The sequence below is a fragment of the Mixophyes fleayi genome, chromosome 9 (assembly GCF_038048845.1).
Source record: "Mixophyes fleayi isolate aMixFle1 chromosome 9, aMixFle1.hap1, whole genome shotgun sequence".
Taxonomy (NCBI): Eukaryota; Metazoa; Chordata; class Amphibia; order Anura; family Limnodynastidae; genus Mixophyes; species Mixophyes fleayi.
This window is the reverse complement of record NC_134410.1, coordinates 59,884,473-59,898,964: the sequence shown is the minus strand read 5'-3', so window position 1 is coordinate 59,898,964 and position 14,492 is coordinate 59,884,473. Positions and strand designations below refer to the sequence as shown.

Below are 14,492 nucleotides of genomic sequence, written 5' to 3'. Positions count from 1 at the left end.
CAGATCTGAAGGTAAATCGTGTAGGTGTGTACACATGAATCTACATGATCATCAGGGCTTTCAGTTGTAAAAAAGTTACAGAAATTGGTTTTACTTATAAATGATTTCCCTCATAACCAAGAGATATTCGTGCCTCCACGTCACTAGACACCTACAATGCTTTACAAACACAGTATAAAACAAAACTGGTTCATTTTAAATCAGACAGAGGGCCCTGCTTACAATCAATACTATACTTAGCTAAATTCCAAGCTTAAGTATATTACTATATTTGGAACATATATATACCTAAGCTTGCAATAGGACAAGAAATTCTTAAAGTTTTCAGAGGGCAAGACTTGTGCAATGTAATGACTTGTTTTGTTGGGAGCAAGGTAGTCATTTGCTGCTGGGTATGAGAATGGCTGTCATTTGATGGATAGGAGAAAGGTGGCATGACTATTCCCTTATGCATGAGTAATCCATGTCAACATTTTTTGCTCAAAAGAACAAAATCACACACTACAGATGAAATATCGGTTGCATTCCAATGACGGCACATCTAGCATAATGGTGCATTTAAATAAATGAACATACACACAATATATCGCTGATCTTCCATAGTTAGCCTTTAGCACCTAGCATTCAGAAACTTAAATTCACTTTTGAATGAAACAATTAACCACTGTGGTCCATCTAAAAGAGAAGCCCTACCCTTGTCTTTACACAGTGTGTCTACTGCCGCATTGTGCATCAAAGTGTATTCAGCTTGCCGAGGGCAGCCATTGGAAATACTATGGCAGAATGAAGATGCAGTTGGTCATATTAGCTGCATTCCATCTATTAAGGATGCACTGGATGTGATTCTTGAATTCTTTGTAAACAATACAACTAAATCAAGCTGTCCTACAATTATAGCTTTACAAAGCAGATCAATGTCTTTATCAAGACCTTCTACATAATACTGTATGATGTTTAGATGGTAAAATGATCCCCGTCAATAACGCCATGGTAATGATGCAAACCTTGAAATCTTTGTTGATGTCACTCACTACCCAGTAGTCATTGGGGATTCCCATGCGCATGTATTCCATTTTCAGGTCAATTAACCTCCATTCCATTAGTCGCTCGTCATGATCAGACTTGGGATTGTAGGAGAAGGCATATAATTCTTCATATTTTGCTAAGGAAACCAATACATGTAATGAGTCATCTAATTTATTTACATTCCCTTTTTAAACAATTTATTTTAGATAGTATGTGATTCTGTGGAGAAAGTTATCAAAATAGAAAATATGTAATGAAAGTCTTTCAGGTGTGTGGGCTTTCTGGAGCGTGAAGAACACAAGGTCATGTTTCTATAAACTTGATCTTGGAGCACAAACGAGAAAGCAAATTTATCATGGTTGCAATAAACAAGGCAGGAAGGCCATCACATTACAGTGCTTGTCAAGAAAATGTGATTGATTGGGCCGTGCAAAACAATTTCATTAAAAGAGGAGGCAAAAAAAAATAAAAAATGAAATTTGATGTTCATATATTTCCACAGAACCATCATACAACACAGGGATTTTTATTTTGTATGATAAAACAGACAATATTTTGGTTAATATATAAAGGACATAGTGTAATGCTAAAGCTACAGCTCAGGGTGACAGCATATGTATAACAGGGTTGTTTAGCTTCCTCTCAATTTCAGTTCACAAATTCATCCAATTGTATTTCAGAATGTAAAGATTCCATTTGGCTGCAGGAGTGTCACTTGGCTAACAGTATAGATCTTTATATAACCGTGTTTTTCCCAGAAACCAACTCCCCACAAAAGTACCTGGCTGTGAGAGCTTGAGCAATGAAGTGTAAACTTCGTGACAGTCCCGTTCTCGCAGAATGACAAAATGAGCCACTCGGAAATTCTTGCAATGAATAAGGAGTGGACAACCAGTTGTGCTGAGAGGTTGTTTCTCGACAGAGGCAATATGGTGGTGAGCAATCTGAGGGACAGCAAATGAGAGCCTACTTAATGAAAACATTTTCATAAAACATTCCAAATAAGTATTGTTAAAGCTACTGCAGAATTATTAACAATGTGTTGTCTTGTCTTGTTTTATTCGTGATCAGCTACACTTACCTACCCTACACTACTCCTGGGGACCCCAGTATAGCTACACTGCTTGCTGTCATTTCTGCAATGTTTTGTACCATGATGCTGCAGTAAAGCAGAGCTCATATTATAAAGTATAATTACTATAACATTAAGCTATAGGTGTCAGAAGCACGGGGAAGCGGGAACCCAGGAAGTCTGTCAGATGTTGGACACAGCGCAATGTGTATAAGGAACGTCCACAGAGACATATTTCACAGATGTTCTGGCTGGAATCTACCCTTAAATTTTCTCGCACCTCATAGAGATGAGAGGAAAAATGAGCGGAGATTCCCTACCGTAATAGTCAGCAATGCGAGTAGCTGGACATTGTGGTGATGTCCGACGGCACAGCGCCAGCAACTGAATCCTCCCCCGCAGAACGAAGAGCCTGCAGTGGCAGCATTTTAAACTGCATTCTAAGAGAAGTATTGCTTGTTAATATACTCTCTAAAAAGGTGGAGGACAGGGGTAAGATAAATTTAAGGTGGAGGACGCCTTTAAATTAAAATGTCAGTTTAGTAAGCAGTGCTAGTGAATGTATACTTAATGTGTCTTTACACTATCATAAGGGGAGGGGGAGAGGGAGATGGAGAATTCACAAACACTTGATAAGAGCATATGCTAGGTATTAAATAAGATTTAACGTTTAAACACTGAAATGGAGAACAGATAATAAATTATAAATGTTTTGTTTGGTACCTCCATGAATACATTTTGCAAAGACAGGTCCCAAAAAAGATAAACAAATGAAAACAAGTGCTGTAATGTTATCAATTAGCAAATAAATGCCCTCAAGTATTTATGCCAAAAGAATCATAGTATGTTGCAGCACCACATATAACAAGGGGAAAAAAAGGGTGTAAGGGTGAAAACATAAAAAACAAAATCACAATGTAAAAGAACAAATGTATTCCAACAACTAGCCTTTTTCTTTTTGAAACAAAGTGAAGTAGCAGTCACTACATAACCCTTGTAGGTAACATTGAAGATAGTCACAGAGTGTGTTGGGCTTTCTGTGAAGGAAGCCATTATTGCTGCAGCCAGAGAGCTAAAACAATAGGCCACATTTACAAAGCAGAAAACCCTATTTACGGACATACACACAGGGCAAAAAACGAGATTTCATTTTGAGGAGCGAGATGACTGAAATTAAATAAAAAGGGTAAGGCCGGCGCATATTGCAAAACATTGCTTGCTTTTTGGAAGGGTGCCCAGCTATTTGCACTCTGCAAAAACATGATCTGGACCTATACTTTTAATGAGGTACATTGTGCACCTCAGCATAGAAGTGCATTTTTTAGATGCACTTTTTCCAATGTAAAAAAAAAGTCAGCTTAAAACACACAATAAGTGTTATATGTAACATAGAAGTCCAGATCTTCACTTGCTCATAATTATTTTAATCCATAAATGCAAGGGTTTAATTTAATGAAAGGGAAGGTACTAAAGTGGAGGGAGGGAGGACAGTTACACTTTGGCCTGGGGCAGCTTTTCAGGTGGTTCTATCACCCTGCAAACCGAAGACCGGAAATGCTCCTCTGGGAGGACGTCTAGACCAGTGTTTCCCAACCCTAGTCTTCTAGTACCGATAACAGTGCATGTTTTCACATCTCTTTGCTGGAGCACAGGTGTAATCATTACTGAATGATATTTTGAAAGACCCACAGGTGGTATAATTATATGACTGGTCACCTGGAAAACCTGCACTGTTAGGGGTCCCCGAGGACTGGGGTTGGGAAACAGACTAGACGCACTGGTGCAAAACCAAAGCAATGTGCTACATGTCCAATGGTAACTGCAGCTCCCTGTAAGATGAGACCACTTCTCTTAAAAACACTTCATGCACACTTCTGATAGATAAAAGTGTGCCAATGACAGGAGAACCACAGTTTTCAATTAGTATAGTCTGTCAGCATTTGTGCTGTGTTTTTATAAGTGGACAGTTTTTATTTTGTAAGTCTCATATGTAATCTATATAACAAAGTAGCAATAGACAACTTAAGCTGAGCACTAAGTCACCAGTAGGATGATACAAGGGACAACTAGGTTGCAGGGTAAGGGCAAGTGGTCTTGGGTGGGGAAGAGGACCGTGAACACAATTGTGGGACATTATCAAATTCCTAAGTATATTGCCAGTGCCTAAGGTTGCCACACTAATGTGAAATGATAACCAAAAAACACATATGATAAGGATAATTTGATGTCTTACATACCCAGGTTTCCTTGCGAGCTCCAGAAGTAGCATCAACATAAATAAGGTGAGTGGCAGTCAGGTATAGTGTACCATTGGCAGGTCTCTTGTTTGTGTATCTGTCTAGTAACTTAACATTCTCCACCTAGACAACAGAAAACAAAATAAATATAAAAAAAGAACCTAGATGATATAAATCTGCAGAGGAAAGTATTTTCTCAAAATACTTTGTGCTCCTAGCCATAGCCTCAGCAACATAATAGAAAAGTGAGTGCTCTAAAGCATAAAAAGTAGGGAGGTATAGTCATTATGGGAAAAAAACCTATCCAGCTGAATCAGCAAGATTGCTATCAGATTCACTAACATAAGACACTAAATGAGGACACGAATACAAAAAAATGCCAACAGGAATTAAAAGAATTACTTAAAGAAGGACTCCTAATAGGGATCTTGACTAAGAAAGAGTATGACTACCTATACATACAGCATCCGAGAATTCTGGTATTGTACCATCTACCAGATGCACAAAAATCTATAGGACCATCCAATAGTTTCAAGAATTAATTCAATCACCACAAATCTTTATGGCTACATAGACTATTTCTTTCAGGGTTTGGTGGCATCACAGAAAAGCCATTCGATAGATACTACCTTTACTCTCCACATTTTGGAAAACATACACGTGTGTGTGTGTGTGTGTGTGTGTGTGTGTGTGTGTGTGTGTAAATATATATATATATATATATATATATATATAATATATATATATATATATATATATATATATATATATATATATATATATATATATATAATCACACACACACACACACACACACAAAAATACCTATATACCTGTATTCGGCATGCAGATGCGAACACAGATACCATTATTTACGCCATAGCACAGAATTGGAAACAGCACAAGTTAATTTTATTATGAGTGGGAATATAATTTATACTATTGCATAATTATTTTTGGCATGAGGGCATATGCTATAATCAAACTATGGGAACTGCAATGGGCACCAGTTTTGCACGCACCTATGCAAACCTCTGTCGCAAATCGGGAGGATGACCATATTTGGATGAACAATCCATATCCCAACAACCTTATATGCTGGAAGCGACACATTGATGACATTTTCTTTATATGAAATGGTGAATTACAAAGTTTAAATGTCTTCATTACATACATTGATAACAGAAATTGTAATATGGAGTTTAGTGCAAACATAAGCCAAATTAGTATACCCTTTCTAGATTTAACATGATATACTTAAGATAATAAAATCAAAACCCAATCCAACACAAAAGTTGATTGTGACAACTTTTTACCATCATCAAGCAATCACCATACAAGTGGATATACAACAAACCTGAAGGCTAATTCAGATGTATAAAGATAAACTGTACAGACGCTGAAGCCTTTAAAATACAATGATAGAAACTTAAGAAGAAATTTCTATTTGGCCTTAGAGGAAAAAAAAACTGAATAGACAAACAATTTTGAAAAACAAGGATAAGAGACAATACATCCGAGATCACCATTATCATAAAATTTAACTGTAACATGGAGGAATTATTTACAGGAAAGTAGAAAATCTGAGAAATACATTAACAAAACGCTTTATCGCAACATCCTTACAACAGAGACAGGATAAAAATAGTAAAGGAGTCTACAATTGCCTAAACTGTATGGCTTGCAAAAATAGCGGTATCACCAAAACAAAACCTATAACCTCACTTAAAACGAACACAAATGGGAGATGCTTTCCAATATGTATTAGAATGCCCATGCATCTTACAATACATAGGAATGACAGAAGATTTTTAAAGCTACGAATAGCCAAACATATTTCTAATATCAAAAAAGCCCACAGTGTATCAGAACATTTTTTGATTAATCAAAGCAGATATCCAAAACAAAATTTAAATTTATGACAAGAGAGTAAGTCCCTAGATTTTGGAGGCCATGCGGATATACAACATGAAAACATTAGCTCCGAAAGGTTTCAATGCAGACATTGATCTATGCCTATTTCTGAAAGCATAATCTGTTTAGATTTTATTAGAATCAATAAGAATTAGGCAAATAAGACACACACAATAATATAATTTAAATGATTAAAAAGCACTACGTTTACATGAAAATTTTTAATACGTTTTAATAAGTAATCAAATATATTTTTATTTATATATATATATATATATATATATATATATATATATATATATATATATATATATATATATATAGATATATATATATTATAAATGCTTAGTGGCGTGTGTTAGTCTGTGTGTGGAAAAAATAAAACCAAGCTGCAGCGCCACCTGCTGGGCGGAGTTATACACTGACCTACTAAATTCTTAGTGTGTGTGGAAAAAAAAATTCAGAAAGAGCTGAAATTTGGTATACTAAGATGTTTTGAATTTGTTAATTTAATTTGTTAATTGTTAAAAGTGTTTATAAAGATTTAAAAAAAATATATATATATTTCTTGAAGGAGAAGTGACAGTTGGGAGTGGGTGGTGGTTGCCGGGGGTGACAGTGGGGAGTGGTTGGTGGTTGCTGGGGCTGACAGAGTGAGAGGAGTGTGATACTCAGGACCGCTGAGAGAGATCCCTGTGTCTGGATAGACATCTGGATAGATGTGGCGATGCAAATGAAGGATGAGGTGATGGAGAAGAATGATGAGGTGGTGACATGTGGACAAAACCACGTTAAAAAAGGGCGCTTACGTCGGGAAGTAACGCTCTTCCCCTGAGGAGGCCTGGGCTATGGCCCAAATGCATGACAAGAACCTTTTTAACACCTTAAGTAGCTTGATTTGACTAGAATGCATGAGTATCATGCACGGGTTAACTTGTATATTATATATACACATACACACACACGCTGTATATCTTACATTTTTTTAAAATAATTTTAAATAGTATTATATATGTTCGAAACTCAATATGAAAAAAATACAGTTTATCCCAATAATATGCACAGTGAATAAAAACAGTCCTTTAAGAATATTTAACAAATTGTAAGTTTTTTTTCAATAAAAAAAATGGATAAAGGAAGATGCTTTAAAATGTCTCTCCAATTACTCTGCAAAAGGCTTATAACATTTATATCAAGTGTGATACAGACACCATAGAATTGCATGTTGATGCTAACACTATATTTTGTGCATTTGGGAATTTCTTAAGATTCATTAGAACTTGATATAAAATACTGATGTAATTTGTTTAACTGACATTATGTAAAATAACAAACCGCAAATTTTGCGCTCCAATTATCATATAAAAAGTATGTTGACTTTTAAAACTAGAAGGAGCAGCATACATTTTCATTAGGGAATTTTAAGGAGCGCTCACCCTGCTATCGATTACTAGTGATGAAAGGCTGTGTATGCCAGATAGAACATGTGTTTGCAATCAAGAGCAGCTCTAAAAATGCATTTTATGTAAATTAATATCCTGATAAATGAGAAAACAAAACAATATGGTATGCCATTAATGACTATGTTGTCAGCAGGTGACAATCAATGAATAGTTTTTCTGTGCTCTTTTGTGACTTAATATTTCACATATGTATTAGATGCATCCTGCAGAGTCTTGACTGTAGAGATGCTCAAGCTCGGTTTTCCGAAAACCGAAACCACCACCCCGAACATCGCCAATTCGAGTACCCTTACCGAGCCGGCTCTGTATTTTTTCACTTGCACTGAATAGAAGCACACACAGAAACAGGGGTAGGAGTGTACACTTGTATATATACACATACAAAAATCCCTATATACTTGTATTCGGCATGCAGATGCGAACACAGATACATTAATGTAGGAACAAAAAAATAGCCAAATTGTGTGATTTTAGCATTTTTTTAAAAAATGGGGGTCAGTGAACATCCCTACTTGTCTGTTAGAGCATAGCAGACCTAAACCCGTATCTTCAGAACCGTTCTTTGTTGAGCAAGGACAAACTTTATTACAAGTCTCAACTGATAAAAGCAAGTGGTCATATGAAGAGCAATTAAAATAGGTGAATTAGTTTGGTAAGGAAAAGATGGCACATCATGAATAATAATTTGCAGCCCATCAATTTACATGATACAGTGACTGATAATGTGTTCCTAGTTATGTTAGTAAAGTCATTAAATGAAATACTGGAAACATAAATAATGTTTTTTAAAAAGTGAAATATGAAACGGCATAGAGTGCATTTACCTTCAAAGACTCTTAAAACAGAAACAGTAATTGCAGAAAAAAATTAAAAAGATCAATTATAGCAATGCACAAGAGACCATTTTATGCAGGTTGGGAGATGGTATTTATAGGAATCAACAGTAAGACACATTGGAGTCATGGGTAAATAGGCAAGTGATCATAGTTAATGTTTATGCCAGTGAACATTGTACTCTCTCCATGTTAGGGCTGTCTAACTAGTAATCCATACAGAACTTCTCATGAAAACCTTTGGAGAGCAACGGTATTACTGTACTTTAAAGATAACTCCAGCATACTGCAATTTCTTCTCATCTGTCAATCAATGAACCTTCAGTCGCTTATTGGTTTAGAAATGAATACCCTAAATCGGTTCTCTGACTGATGTATCTCAGTGTTTGTTGGAACTACAGTTTAACACACATTACACAAACAACTCCATGCCATAAAATGCACCAGAGGTGTGCATACTACAGCAGTTCTGTGGCAGGAGGTATGATAGTGAACAAGGACCACGTTTCTCTTAGTAACAGCACTGCACTAACTGTGGCACACCAATGAAGATCTATTGGCAAGGCAAGCTGTACGACCAGTATTCAAATTGTGTACACTGTGTATACTGTTTCCCCCTGGGCAACAAGCAAAACTTTGCTGGGAACCTAAGGAAACTATAGCAACTTAGAGAATATGTAGAAGAAAACCTGTATGCATCAAGTTAGCGGACTAAATTACAAAAATAACCGAGACATGCTTTTTTGAATTACATGACCCCTCCATAGTAACGCAGCAGAAGGTGTGAAACATCATGTACGGTTTATGGATTATTGGCTCAAGATGGCACTATTTAGCAAATGCAAACCAAGGCAGGTAATGAAGTAACTTCTTGAGAAAGAACACATAGGGGAATATTCAAATAGCCACGAAGTTCGGTAATATGGTACCTCAACATTACGGATTTCTCCTTGCGCACCTATAGGGGGAAGGGGTGGGGGTGAAGAGAAATCTGCAATGTTACATAGACGCAGAGTGCCTTCACAAACATTCCGGAGGCACTTCGCGGCTTACTGAATATGCCCCATACTGTATGTATATATGTTTTGGGCCTAAGTTGTGATGATGTCCTGCACCATAGACCTGGTGACACCCTCTCTCTCTCTCTGGTGGGGGTCCCGTACAACAGTGTAAGGGACAAACAGAATGGTGGTTCTAGTTTAAATTTTACATAATATATATTTATTTATTTTTTATGTTTTATAAATTAACATTTAGATTTCAATTTTCATTATATAGAAGATCTATTCATAGGGGTGAAAGTGTAAATTAATTATATACAGCAAGTTACCAGAGTTCTATAATCTTAGGTTTTGCTGAGTGGGGAGCTGTCATGATGATCTATCTCAACATGGGGTGTACTTTGCCAAACTATTGTGAGAGTACACAAAATACCATGATAACTAAAATGGTACGCTCTGCTATGTAAACACAAAGGATTTAAAATAAAAATGTCTTAAAAGATCCCAAGACAGTGGACATCATGAATGATATAAATCAGTCTTCCACTGGTGTGGATATAGTCTGAATGGACTACCAGGTGATAACCTATTCCATAATCATAGTTAGTGGCATGAGATAAGTGACAGACAGGACTAGGACAGCATTATGTAAGTAATTTAGGAATGATTTTGTAAGGAAAAAAAAGCTGTTCTGCCATGAATGGTCATAGTGACATTCAACACAATAGTAGCAGATTACAGAATGGTATCATTGTCAGTGACAATAGCTCTTCCACACACCTGCATCAAAAAAAGAGAAAATTGTACTAAGCTAACAAGAGAAGTTAAATAAAATGAAAGTACTGCAGCTGTCAGTGTACATAAACATAAATCAAGCACTAGTTACACTGAAAAGTAGACCATAACTTTATTGCTCTCTCATCCCTGTTGCCAACCTGACTCCTTTGCACAGCGAGATAATAAAATTTCCACTTTTCACACACAACTGATGCAGGTTAAATCTGTTAACTGATGTTAAGAAATGACTTGAGCCCCAGTTAATTCACTCAGTCCATGTGATCGCAATTGCAAGTGGGAAAAGCAGAAGTGAAGCAGGATTTGACTGTGAAAAAGTCAGCCTAACACTTGGCAGGTAAGCTTCCTATGGACTCTGTCACTGATCACATAGAACATGTGCACACACATAGGAAATACGTATAAAACTACAGCAACATGTGGTCCTCACCTTCGGGATAGAGATGTGCTCCATGCTGTCTACCATAGTGGACTCACCGCCTTCTATCCCACGCCCCTCCTATTGTCACCCCACCCGCCATCTTCCTGCCTGCGCTCACCCAAGTCAGCTGACCTATGACGTCACGACCCACTACAAAGCTCGCGAGATCTCATTCGAGGACGTAGATAGGGCGGAGCAGGTATCTTTGACCTGAGAGACTTCCTATACACAACTGAGTTACCATGGCAACTGTAGTGTCTGTCATTAAGCAGCATGAGTTAAAGCTGCTTGGAGTGATTCTGAAGAAGCCGGGACCATTATTATTTTATAGAGAGTGCTGGTAGATTTTAATGGTAGTTAACATTTCTGTTTTTGTATTTATACTTAAAAATAACTTCAAAGGAGTAGAGAGCCCAAAATGATTGGGGATGGATTCCAACCTAATCAAAACCGAGCACCACACAAAATATATGGTTTCAGGTAGTGATCAGTAATATATTTTAAGCTAGTTTGATTACATTCTTGCTGTTTTCTGCAATTGTCTTACCTGTAAGAAGTAGAACAATTCTTGCTGTACTTAATCAAGGTTCATGTATAATTGTTTAACCGTTTACCTTCCTACAAAATTTCTAATGGTTCAATAGTAAAAAGTCAATTTTGGTTAATTGAATGGATGCTGCCCACTTTTACAATGTTGTCTTTCTTAGATAGTTAACTATAGTATGTTGCATGGTTGGGACATTATAAGCCACCCCCCACAGGTTAACCATGTTATCACACTCTCTCCCTTTCAGTGACTACTCTACCCTGAGGTATCGGACATTCAGTTTCCTCTCCCTCATTTCAATCCTCACTATTCCCCCTGTCCCCTACCCTCCCCCCAACATACAATCACACACCACCTTACAATCTTAGGCTGGGTACACACTACAGAAAATTTCTCCAGATTCGATTATTGTTAACGGTTTTACCAACAGCTGAAAGTCCCAATCAGCATGTCAATTCATGTGTAGATGTAGAGAGTGCCAGCGCTGTGCCCGAGAAGCGGGCGAAGATGCCCGCCGTCGCCGCGTCCCTGGAGGGACAGAAGAGGTCCCCAGCTCCGGTGCCCAGCAAGAGGGTGAAGAAAGAAGAGAAATCTTACTTACCGGTCCGGCGATCCAGCGGTGAGTATACATCCTTCTTCTTTGCAGGTCCCGTCCGCGGAGGAAGGATGAGCCAATCAGGGCTCATCTTTCCCCGCTGGCCAATCAGCGGCTGGATGCGCGAGCCAATCACGGCTCGCGCCCGGCCATTTAAAAGATTGGCGCCGACGCGAGCCAATCAGTGCTCGCGCCGGCTAATGACGTCATGCCGGCGACTATATAAGTCGCCGGGTGGCGCCATTTTGGCAGAAGGAGTCCGGCGGCAGAGGGAGAAGGACGTCGTGGGACGTCCGGAGTGGAGGAAGAACAGAAGCAGCGGAGATCGTCGGCGGGGAGCCCTTGTAAGGGCTGAGAGCGCCCCCGCCACCAGAGAAGGCAGAAGACCCGCGCCGAAGAGGAGAAGAGGGGCCGCCGGCTGGAGGGTCTGGAAGACCCGGAGAAGGAAGAAGACGGCGTGGCAAGTTGAGATTCCTGCGCAGAGCTGGTAAGTATACTCAACGTTAAATTCGGGCACTAGGCCCGTGGCCACGGTCGGGCACAAGGCCCGTTGGCACGGAAAATTAGGGGCACAAGGCCCAGGGACCTGGGCACTAGGCCCCTACGAGTTAGTGGGGCAGTAGGCCATAATACTTGTGATAAAGGGGACAAGCCCCTGTTAGTTAGGCAGGGGGCGTGAGAGCCCCAGGTATAAAAGGGCACAAGGCCCTTAGGTAGTTAGTGGCCTAGAGGCCATAGGAAGGCCAGAGGGCCTGAGTTGGGGCTGGTAGCCCGTAGGCTATAAAGGGCACAAGGCCCTCAGTTAGTCAGGGAGGCCACAGGCCTCAGTAGGCAGGGGCTAGGACCCCTAGGTAGCAGGGCACAAGGCCCTAGTTAGTGGGCTCAGAGCCCTGAGGTAGAGAGGGGGCTGAGGCCCATTAAGCAGAGCACAAGGCTCTGTGTGACACTGGGCAAGAGGCCCATGGTGTGAAGGGCAGAAGGCCCTGGAGGTGGTGAGATAGAGGCGTGGGAGCCTCGTGAGTGTAGGCGCGGTCCTGTGTGAGGTGAGCACACGTAGTTAGGAGGTACAGTAGAGCGGAGGCTCCTGTGGTGCTGTAGCAACCGGCTGGTTGGCTAGCAGCGGTGTGCTCTGGTAAGTAGCTTACAAAGTACTGTATATTGTATTCTGTCTGTGCGGCGGGTATTGTTGAATTATAGTATTTTGGGTGTGCTACGTAATTGTGTCCAGGGGCAAGACGTCAGGCCCCCATTAAAGGTAGGCTCTTGTTCCTGTGTTGTTCTGTGCTAACCCGTGCTGTGGGGACAAGTGTAGTTACCAGCATACACATAGTCAGGGGAGAACACACGTAGTTTTCCTGTCCCTTAGGTCCCTGGGGTCACACTGTTTCCCAGAGGGGGTGGCTGAGTGAGTTGGTGGCAGTGCAGCACACCTTGAGGCAGTTCCAGGGGCAGCCGTGGTTCTGATCGAGGGTCCCCAAGGCCGGTTCCGTGCAGGTGGACCTGTGGTTCCGGACGTAAGGACACGTGTGAGATACCCGAGTACAGGCAGTCGGGCGGTTCAGTTCGATCGGCTGTTCCGTGCGGCAGTCGGCCCGCGGGTTAGTGTGCTGTTCCACTGAGCCTCAGCCGGGCTTGAAGCAGCCGGTCCTTAGGGTCCGTGGGTGACCCCATCGTAAGGAGACAGTCTCCTTGGTTAGACCTGGGTGAGGGGGTTAGGAACCGCCCTCCGGTATAGTCCGTGAACACCGGCTGGTGTTCCCCGTAGTGTGTAAGTGAGCAGTTCCGTTAGTGCACCACACCTAGTTAGTCATAGTGGTTTGACTTAGTTGCATTGCCGACCATTAGAACGTTGTTAGGGTCGGGTCGCTGTTGTAGTCAGTCCAGTTTTGTGGGTGCCATCTTAATCTCACTGAGAGCGTAGAGGGAGGCTGTGTGTTCTTGCCATCCGCAGGAGTCGGGAAGGTGCAGGAGAACCGGATCGGAAGTGGGAGTGTCCCGGTGAGTATCACGCTCGATTCCCCCTTTCGGTTAGGCCCTCACCGGCAGGTGTTTGAGGTACTTGAGGCGGGATTAGTCCTCGGACTAGTCTTGGTCTTAAGTGCCTGTAGTCCCCCCGCGTCTTGGCAAGAGCAAAGCGAGGAGGCGGCAAGTGGGCTTGGACTGAGAGTGTCCTTGTTCGTTGCCGTATTCTCGGACAGCCCTTACCTGCTAGGCACGGCCGTAATCTCTGTCTCTTTCTTAGAGGGACGTGGTTGGAGGTGACAGGGGTTGCGGCTGCGGATCTGCTGGGATTGGATCGCAGCTGGGATATCGGAAGCGGACTGGAGGTGACCATCATTTTCAAGGTAAGTTCTTTTGTGTTGCGTCTGTCCCTGTTTTCCCCGCAGGGGGCATTACATAGACACTATACATGTTTTACAAGATTCACCTTCAGATCTTCATCTGTCATAACCATTGGCTGAAAAGATTGTGACTATGTGAACTCTATGTTGATCTGCCTACACTGCTGGTTGTGAGTGTATACACACTGCAGAATTTTCACGACAACGTTCCATAGTTTATAGAGATTTTTAGTCCGTTTATTAAAT

The 14,492-nt window shown here is 40.6% G+C and overlaps 1 protein-coding gene across 2 annotated transcripts in view; it reads right to left on the bottom strand.

The window, feature by feature from the left end:
• The window catches only part of LOC142100683 (phosphatidylinositol-3,5-bisphosphate 3-phosphatase MTMR8-like), a 30,935-nt gene extending 20,051 nt beyond the window's left edge, over positions 1–10,884 (bottom strand). Inside the window, exons 1-4 of one of the 2 annotated variants that reach the window (XM_075184397.1) lie at positions 10,772–10,884; positions 4,302–4,458; positions 1,808–1,970; positions 1,005–1,162 (exon numbers count right to left, since the gene is read on the bottom strand). In XM_075184397.1, coding sequence (XP_075040498.1) covers positions 1,005–1,162; positions 1,808–1,970; positions 4,302–4,373 — 393 coding nt within the window. In that variant the 5' untranslated portion in view covers positions 4,374–4,458; positions 10,772–10,884. The remainder of the gene's footprint in view (positions 1–1,004; positions 1,163–1,807; positions 1,971–4,301; positions 4,459–10,771) is intronic. The other variant, XM_075184396.1, reaches the window with a different exon arrangement.
• Between the last annotated feature and the right edge of the window lie 3,608 nt (positions 10,885–14,492).